The following is a 9,567-nucleotide window of genomic DNA, read 5'->3' on the forward strand; positions in this document are numbered from 1 at the left end:
CTCTCTGTCAGGTGGTATTGGAGTTTGAATTTAGGGCTTTGTGCTTGGAAGTCAGAGGCTTTACCATGGAAGCCAGTTCTCTAGTCTAAAGTCATTCCTCTGAGAGAGTCAATAAGGAAAGGTGATCAGACCTTAAGCACATATTTGGTATGCTGTCTGATTAATCATGCTTCCTGGAATCCAGAACTTTCAATTTCACTTTCCTTTTCTAGTGCCTGAATATATATAGCCCGAGTCTGTATTCTTGTGTCTCAGAGGCACAACTGGATGCACACAGTCAAGGACCAGCAAACCCACCAGAGGAAGATTCTGTGGTGAGTTGGGCATGACTGCTCTCCCCATCCAATTCCTCACCATCTCCAAAATGGCTCTCCATTTTATAGATAAGCTCAGAGAAGTCAGGCAGTCAGCCCCAGGTCACACTGTGGGGCAATAGCAAAGTCCAGATCCACCCACAGGGTGTGTCTGCCTGCTCCTCCCTCCCCATGGTTTCTTAAACAGAGCATCAGCAGGAACTGCTCAGGTGAGTTCACAAAGGTCCCCAGGATGAGAGGGCTGCAGGTGAGCTGGCACATGGCCAGCAGGGCTGAGAGGAAAGGTGACTGCTGTGGTGCTGCCATTTTGGAAAATGGAGGACACAGAGGAGGTAGAGAAGATCAGGGGACCCAGCACCTAGTAGTCCTGGTGTTCTGGCCACCCTGGAGCTGGCGGTGGGTGCTGCTGTTAAGCCCTGAGGGAGGTGAACATTTGCTTATGAGAATCAAGGAACCCAGAGGTTTTCCACTCAATCTGCCCTTGAACATGGAGACTGTGCCAGAACCTGTGGGGAGACTGAGGCCCCAGGAAGGGACTGGCTTGCCCAGAGTCCTGGGAAGGAGGCAGAGCGGGCAGATGGCCTGGCTCTGCCTGTGGGAGATGGAGGAAGAGGATGGGGCATCCGTGTGTCCAGATGCCAAGGTGACCAGGTCTGGGGACCGCATGCCCAGCACCATCCTGGTTCGCAGTCTTACAATCGAAGGCCTGACTCTGGCTCTGTGTAGCGGACCCCTGAGTGTGTGGAGGCAGAGGAAAAATCCTAGAAACTTCTGGATTTTTCCCCCTAGTCCTGGGGCTTGAATTCAGGGCCTGGGATCTATCCCTGAGCCTCTGTGCTGCAGGCTAGCACTCTACCACTTGAGCCACGGCACCACTTCCTGCTTTTTCTGTGTATGTGGTTCTTTGGAATCAAACGTAGGGTTTCATGCATGCTAGGCGAGCACTCTACCACTAAGCCACCTTCCCAGCCCTGGACCTTCTGGATGTTTATACTAACATATTTTGCTTCAATTCAGAGTCAGAGGCCGGTGCTCAACTCCACGCCGCTCTGCAGAGCTGTGTCTCACTAGGGAAGTCACTTCCCATCTTGAGTCGCTTTGTGTCTTTACTGGTGGATGGAGTGAGGATCCTGCCATGTTTGGTCCATCTCTGGGGTGGTGGGAGGTGGGGAGTGGCAGTTCCAGTAAGCAGGGGAGTGGGGGGAGAGGTAGGAAGGATGGGGGCTGGGCTGAGCTCTGGCCCTGGTGTTAGCCTGGGCACTGGGGGGAAGGCTTTTTCCTAGCTAAAACCCTCATCAGACTAGCTGGATCCTATGGTCTGGGAAATGTTCTCTTGTGCTTTGTCTCTTTTCTTCTCACATGAAAAGGGTCAGGGCTGCAGGATGGACTTGGGCCAAGCCCTGTCTCAGCACCGTGGAGAAGTCGGGCGCCTCCCCTAGGAACTTACACACACATGCAAAACACGCCCACCTAGATCTACACTGAAGAGGCCAGAGCACAGGCTGCCCAACACAGGACTTGTGTCAGAACCACCCGGTGCGGGTTCAGCCTTGTGCACCTGGGGGAGGTGGGCATTGTGCTCCTTCCCTCCACACTGCAAGGAACCCCAGGTCCTCTTCTCTGTCTGTGTGGTCACTTCAGGTGGGGCAAGGAAGAGGCCTGTGTGACAGCCACACCCAGTCCATACTAGCTACTGTCATGGCTTCCCATGCATGTTCCCTGCCCCAGGTGTCTGCTGGCCATTCCTCCACCCTTCCTTCTGTGCAGATTCTGTCTTTCTCCATGCTGTGTCCTCATCCATTGTCTCTAGGAGGACAGGAGGCCTCTGCCTTGGCTGTGCTCAGGGCAGAAGGAGCTGGAACAAGATGACTAACTTTCTATCCATAGCCACGGAGCACAGGGGAAGAGGGCCAGGGTGGGTTGTGTCCTGGTACCCTGGAGGGAAGCCAAGGAGACTGGCCCCTGCTGCCACCTTGTCTGGAGCTTCCTCAGTCCATCCACACTGTGTTTTCTCCTTCTGCAGCTTGGAAAACAACCATGAGTTTCAGAAGTTTTTTCAGAGTCACCTCAGCTGGCGTGAAGCATCTGGCCACCTCCCCAGGTAATCATGGTCCTCTTCTCTGTCTGCCTCCTACTGGAGGCCTGGCCCTGAGGGGCAGCTCCAATCAGCCGGAGCCAGGTCCCTGAGCCAAGGCTCAGCAGTGCCACGCCCACCCCCACGGCTGTCCCAGAGCCTCCGCCCTCCGCAGGACGCTGCTCTCTGCACCACCAGATCACTCCACAGCACGCACGCGTGATCCTCACATCATCCAGCCCCTCAGGGCTCGGGGAGCGTTCCAATGCAGACTGCACAGCATGTGAAGTGTCCCTTCAGCGATGTCAAAACTGATGTCCAGCTGTCCATTCCTGCACAGGGTCTCCTGCTTCTTCCAGAGACCAGCGTGAGACCATGGCTTTCTGCCTGAGTCCCAGCGGAGCGCAGGCCTGCACCACTAGGCCTCATGTGTTTGTTGAGATGAGATCTGGCTGATTTTCTTGCTCAGGCTGACCTCACACTGTGATTCTGTCTCAGACTCCAAAGCAGCTGGGTTACAGACGTGTGCCACCAGGCTCAGCTTTGATTCGTCTTAATTCCTGCACTTCCTTAAGGGACCTGTGTCCACACACAGTCACTGGGGTTAGGACTTTTCCTGTGAACTGGAGGGCGGGGCTCAGTTCCATGCATAGTCTCCCATGGGACAGGTCCACACAGGGTGACTTCCTACACCCCTGAACTCCACCCTGTCCTCTGACCTTCTCTTTATCCTCCTCAAATAGATGCCAGACAATTCATTGGGAATGTCACTGATTTTCTTGTGGACCAACTGGGCCCTGAGCATGCCAGCCTCCTGGTGACTGAAGACCAAATCTGGGAGGTGTTTGTGGCTGCAGCTGGACTGTCCAGGTGACCTGCAGTAGGACTTCCCTCTTCTCCCCCTTGTCTTCTCCCCACCCCCTCCCTATCTCCCCTATCCCACTCTCCCCTACCCGCACCCATTGCATGGTGTCCAGCTCCTCCGTGTGGCCCTCCTCCCCCAGGTTACTGGCCCAGAGGCCAGTCATCTCTGGAGACTCGCCGTGGGGCACAGGCATAGCTGTGCTTTATCATCAAGTTCCCAGGCGCATCTCCAGCCAGTCAGGATGACAACCCAGATTCCATCATGAGGCTTAATCACACCCTGCCTCCTGTCTACCCTGCAGCCTCCCTCCCTCCCAGAGCTCAGAGCCTTTACTCTCTAGTGCCTCTAGAGGTCAGAAATGATGCCAAAGCACCCACCCCACATCACCCTTACACTGCCAGGGCCTGGCATTCTTTACCCAGAATCAGTGAGGCCAAATGGGTTCTGGTTATTTTCTTTTGGATTTTGACACATGTACAGATATGTAATGAAATAGCTCGGGGATAGGGTCTGCACTTGATGTGAAATTCATAACAGATTTATTTTTTATACATGACACACCACCTGCAGGTGATTCCATAGGCTATTTTATGACAATCTCTCTGCTCAGGTCAGGTGTAGGACTTGCCATGTCTGGCTCCATGGTAGTGATGAGAGGATTTCAGATTTGGGGTCAGGAGATGGCAGCCCATCCCAGTTTCTGGAGAAGAGGATGTAGGTGATCAGCAGTAATAACAGGCCCTCAGCACACATTCAGGACTGAGCTGGGGTAAGACAAAGTTTGTACAGGGTCTCACCTGAATCAAAAACAAAAGGCTCATGGACCGGAGCTTGCACAGTTCATGTGGGAGAGGATTTGACCTGCAAGGCCTGAGTCCAATCCCCAGAACTCAAAAGTTATGGGTTCACCATTGGAGGCATTTTGGAATTGGAGATTTTGAATCAGAAATGTTCCACCTGTATGGCCTTGTAGCCAAAGTCTGCAGGCTAACACAGCCACTCCTGGCTGGCAGGACTTCCCAGGAGTCTGCAGATCCTTTTCCAGACACTGAGCAGCCAGGGAAGGCTTTGGTAAGGCTGGTGGTTTAACACACTGGTCTTCTAGCATGTAAGGCTCTTTGTTCAATGTCAGAGCCTCCTACTGGCAGAGGCCTTGGCTGTCAAGCATTTATCTTGAGAGGGAGGTTTCTCTCAAATGCCCTTCATGAAAGAATATCCTAAGTTGCCTTTTACTCTTTGACCCTTATTGAGTATAGACCACAGAGCATCTGGGACCTACTAAACTCGTTCATCTTTGAAAGAGCAATACTGAATATCTGTTTCATCCTAGTAAGCCTTGTTTCAGTCTAGTGAAAGCATTGTGACTTGTGCAGGAAAGAAGTTACGGAATCCATTTTGTAGCAAAACAAACTGATGCTCTCCATCCCGTGACATTGACTTTTGCAGGGAGGAGGCAGGGGCTCTGAGAGAGGGTCTGAAGAATGTTACAGCAGACATGATCTGGAAAGACCAGCAGGATAGGAAGATCTTCTTGCAGAAGTTTCCTCAGATGAAAACAGAGGTTGAGGGGCACATCAGGAGGCTCCGGGCCCTGGCAGATGAGGTCAGCAAGGTGCACAAGGACTGCACCATCTCCCACGTGGTGGCCGACTCCACTGGTGTTGCCTCTGGGCTCATGGCCCTCGGTGGTCTTCTTCTGGCACCTTTCACAGGAGGACTCAGTATGGCACTCGTGGCAGGTGGGATCGGGCTGGGAACAGCATCTTCTGTGACCAGTGCTGCCACCAGCATTGTAGATGGGAGTAAAATGTCTTCAGCCAAAGATGAAGCCATGAAGCTGTTGTCCACAAGCATGGGTAGATTAAAGGAATTATCAGGGATGTGTGTTAGGTTTGCACTTAAAGGTTCATTGGCAATGGATGAGTTCATCCAGTGCCTGAGAGAGCTGGGGCCATATGTCTCTACCTTAAGAGGGTCCAGAACCAACCCTCATCTACCACATGAGTTGGAGGGCCGATTGAACAGGGTGGGATCTTCAAACGCCTTTGAGAATGTGGAGAGAGCCTTTCAGGGCACTGCACGGTCAATGAGCAGAATAACCCGAGTCTTGGGGGGAGTCTCCACAGGGATCTTACTTGGGTTAGATGTGACCAGTCTTGTGCAAGATTCACAGCATTTATCTCAGGGGGCAGAGTCAGAGTTGGCCACAGAGCTGCGCCGGGTAGCTCAGGAGCTGGAGAACAAGTTGATGTTGCTTGTCAGGGTCTACAAGGCTCAGTAGGAGATGCCACCTTCCTAAGCCCTGTCACCACAGAGCCACACCCAGGGAGACTTCCTTCACCTTGGTGCCCCAGCCTTTGTGTGCTCCACAAACCTTCACACAACCTCCTTGGGGGATTCCTGAGACGTAGCATCTGGCTATTTCTATGCCTCCAAACTCCATTCTAAAATGCTCTGCTGGACTTTCTCTTTGCAACTCTCATGAAAACACAGACTGCCTTTACCCTATCTGTGTACTGTGGGGCTCTGGGGGCCTCAGGGGCATGATCGCAATCAATAAACTCATCATATGCTACCAGTTGTTGGATGCACGTAAACTTCTCCATGCTGGGTTCTGGGAAGGCATAGCTGGGTAACCTTTAGGAGTTAGCAATCTCTAGAGCAGAACTATTCTTTGTCTATCACTGGGACTCTGCCCAACAGCTCCCTATTCAAGTTAACTGCCGCCATAGCTGTGTTAAAGCAGCCTTTCCTACACTTGTGGGAAATAGGTGAAGTTCCACTATGCTCAAAGTTGAATGCCCCTCTGGACTCGGGTGGGAAAATCTTACCCAATAATCCTGGTACTGTGACTGTAATGATGGAGGATGAACATCCAGAATTCCTCATCCACACCCCCACAGCTTCCAACTATGGCGGTGGGGTTCTCTTCTACTCCTGACCTCATCTGTCACCTTCCACAGGCAGAAGTCAGGAAGAAGGGCACAGAAGCTGGGCAGCCTCCAGCCCCACCAAAACTCAGAAGATGCTCCTGTGACCAAGAAGGAGGAGGAGAGGTTGGAAGTGTGGTTCAGGTGGTAGAGCACCAGCTAATGAGCAAAAATATCAGATAGCAAGTTTGGTCTTGGACAAAAAGAGAGAAAGGATGAGGATAATAGAAAGAAGTACAACAGTAGCTGTTTAGAAACTTCTAGTTTTGTTGTTTTACTGCATTGAAAAAAAATTTAAGTGCACAAAAGTACAGACTTAGGCTCTCAATCTTTCCTAGGTCACCAATACAGAAAATCCATGGCAGCATTTGGGGGAACAGCACAAATTGGCCGGTGTTTATTCTTTAAGCATTATAAACCAAGCGCAGCCCGTGGCGGTCATCTCTCAGATCTCTTTCCCCTGCAGCAGAGTTTAAACCTTTAACCAGAAGCCAAGTCCTTGAGGTTTCCCAGCACCTTGCTAGGCCATCAGAGCTCCCAGGCCAGGCCGCACCATCTTTCTTTCTCTGAATGTCCTTCCGCTCACACGTGGAAAGACAATGGTGTGACATCGGCACAGATGCGACTCCATACTTTTCATTCTTCAGTGGTGCTTCCTGAGCATCTCCCCAAGAGCCTTCCATCTCAAGGACCCAGAGCCGAGGACAAAGAGATCCCTTTGACTTTGGGTTCACAACCATGGCCTGGCTTCAAGACTTGGGATTATTTGGGGAAAGAAAAGTTGAGCCTAGAGAAGAAGAGGTCTCTAATGCCACCAATGAAAGAAGGCCAGCAGGAAAGCTAATGCTGACAGCTCAATGAAGACAGTGCGGAGCGGAGCCTATGCTGGCTCCACAGTGGCTGGAACATCCAGGGGCTTAGATATGGCTGCAGGATGGTCCCCCGGGATGCACTGGAAGCTTAGTCTGTCCTGCTCCATTGGTTTCCAGAACCTATACAATTCATGTCATGGTTTGGGGAGAAGCAAGGTAGTGTTTCTGGGGTGTTTTTAGCTAACCCCTCTTCTGCTCCTGCCTTGGAGACCAGTCATTTATTCCTCCCTGCTTCAGGCCTCGCACACACATCCTTTGTTACCGCTGATGTCGAAGCAGCTGCTTTGCTGGCTGCAGCCTCTGAAGGTCCCCGGGGCCCGCAGATGCTCAGCGCTAAGGTGGATACCTGTGCCAACAGTGCTGCCTTACCTTCCTTCCCAGATGAGGCTGCTGGCAATGAGCAAGGTTTCCAGATCTCCTCCTGCAGTCCCCACTGGGGGATCCAGCACACATTTGGACCTGGGACCTGGGAGTGACTGGCGCTGAAGACAGATTATTTTCTATTCTGCCTCCAACTGGTCTGTGTCCACATTCTGTTCCTGTCTCCTTCTGGCCTCCCCAATCACAGGCCGTTCTTAGGCTGCTTGGAACAGCTTGGGCCATTTTCTGCTCCAATCTCTTTCGGTCCTTAGTGGACCTTCAAGTCCTAGCTTGAATGTCTCTTCTGCAGAGAGTTTTCTCACCCTTTTTCCTTTTCTTTCTTTCTTTCTTTCTTTCTTTCTTTCTTTCTTTCTTTCTTTCTTTCTTTCTTTCTTCCTTCCTTCCTTCCTTCCTTTCTTCCTTCCTTCCTTCCTTTCTTTCTTTCTTTCCTTCTTTCCTTCTTTCTTTTTTTTGTCGTTTGTGAGGCTTGAACTGGAGGCCTGGGTGCTGTCCCTGAGCTTTTTTGCTCATGGTTAGTACCCTACCACTTGAGCCACAGTTCCACTTCTGGCTTTTTGGTGGTCAACTGGAGATAAGAGTGTCACAGACTCTCTTGCCCAGACTGGGTTCAAGCCAAGCCTTCAAGGAGCAAAAAGACGTGACACCCATGTTCCTACAAGACCCCAGTCTCTTCTCAGAAAGAACATGAATATTTCTCCCTCCTATTAGCCCATATTTCTCCCCATTATTCCTGTTCTATATCTGATTCCTTGGCCCTTGTGGGGTTGAGACATTGATTTCCTTCTCCACTCTTTGACTTTTGAATAAAGCCCTTCATTCCCAAAATACTCTTGTCGCGGATGCTGGATTTTCCAGGAAAAGAACTTGTTAACTGGATTCAGTAACATAGTGACCATGTGACCCAGTCCTGACCAATGAAAGACAAGGGCACTATGCCAATGGGTTTCTAGGGGCTTTTGCTATTCAAGACAGGTGTGACAGGAGAGTTGTTTCTCCTTGTTTCTTGCTTTGAAGGAGGCATGAATCCAGAGACAGAGTGACATTTTGAGATTCTGAGACATGAGGACCATGAGCCAACTCGGAGAGGAAGGAGGGTGGACAGACAGAAAGAGCAGGGGTCCAGGGTAACTCCATATATGGGTTAAAGGACTTCACCCCAGATCTATCCTTCCTTGTCACCCTTGGTCTCACTCTGAGCTACTCCTTCCTTCCTTCCCTCCCTCCTTCCTTCCTTCCTTCCTTCCCTCCTTCTTTCCTCCCTCCCTCCTTCCCTTCTCCTTCCTTCCTTTTGTCCTTCCTCCCTCCCTCCTTCTCTTCTCCTTCCTTCCTTCTTTCCTTCCTCCCTCCCTACATCAATCTTTCTTTCTTTCTTTCCTTTGTTTACTAGATTGAAAAAAAGGGAAAAAGGAAGTAAAGAATAGTTTTAAAAAAAGGAAGGAAGGAAGGAATAGTTGGAGGGAGCAAGCTTCCTAAAAAGAAGAGAAGCTCTGATTGGGCGTCCCCTGAGTTTTTCTTGGACTTCCTCTGGGGCTGATGTGGGTTGGGGCTCCTTCTTGCTTGACTTACACAGTGTGAGCTGCTGGGATGACATCTGGGCCCTCAATTCCTGAAAGGCTGTCAGTGGAGAGAAGAGGGTGTGTGCTGGCTCCTATCCCAAACGGCTCCTGTCTGTCTCTGCTCATGGCCAAATACACAGCTTGTATATGGAACTTCTCTTCCCACTTGGGGCCTGAGCTCTGCAGGTGCAGCAGAGCAGAGGCTCTCAGACTGTGCCTGAGTTATAACCAGAGCCATCATCCAGGCTATGTTCATCATCCTATCGACCTACACACCCAGTGCTGTGGGACACTACCTCAACCTGACCTTTCTTGCTGACCAATTCAGAGGAGCAGATCATGGAGATGGGTTCTTTCCAATGGGTGTGATAGTAGCAGAGTAGTGCCAACAATAGGATATTAAGTACAAGACTTGAACTGGAATTTCATTGTGAAGAGTGGTATCCAACCCCAACCACAGAGGGAAATGCAGATTAGGCTGCACTGCAGCCTACTGGCACCACAGCCGCAGGCCTGGCTCACTGGGAGAGCACATGCGCCACTGCAGGATGCGGCCTGGCAGCTGAGGGGAACGG

The 9,567-nt window shown here is 51.1% G+C and overlaps 1 protein-coding gene across 1 annotated transcript; it reads left to right on the forward strand.

Annotated features, from left to right (window-relative positions):
• The first annotated feature begins 236 nt into the window (after positions 1-236).
• Positions 237-8,261, forward strand: LOC138821945 (apolipoprotein L3-like). Its single transcript, XM_070014381.1, has 4 exons — positions 237-314; positions 2,338-2,415; positions 3,132-3,258; positions 4,700-8,261. The coding sequence occupies exons 2-4, from the start codon at positions 2,352-2,354 to the stop codon at positions 5,532-5,534; spliced, it is 1,026 nt and encodes a 341-aa protein (XP_069870482.1). The 5' UTR covers positions 237-314; positions 2,338-2,351; the 3' UTR covers positions 5,535-8,261.
• The last annotated feature ends 1,306 nt before the right edge of the window (positions 8,262-9,567 follow it).

This window comes from Dipodomys merriami, unplaced genomic scaffold, assembly GCF_024711535.1.
Source record: "Dipodomys merriami isolate MVZ:Mamm:240054 unplaced genomic scaffold, mDipMer1.0.p SCAF_97, whole genome shotgun sequence".
In the NCBI taxonomy this organism is placed as follows: domain Eukaryota; kingdom Metazoa; phylum Chordata; class Mammalia; order Rodentia; family Heteromyidae; genus Dipodomys; species Dipodomys merriami.

Excerpts from the sequence above, each read along its gene's own strand:
- LOC138821945 (XM_070014381.1), top strand. The coding sequence starts at position 2,352 with ATGAGTTTCAGAAGTTTTTTCAGAGTCACCTCAGCTGGCGTGAAGCAT. Across the intron at positions 2,416-3,131 it reads GCATCTGGCCACCTCCCCAG|ATGCCAGACAATTCATTGGG; the intron begins GTAATCATGGTC and ends CTCCTCAAATAG. Across the intron at positions 3,259-4,699 it reads GCTGCAGCTGGACTGTCCAG|GGAGGAGGCAGGGGCTCTGA; the intron begins GTGACCTGCAGT and ends TGACTTTTGCAG.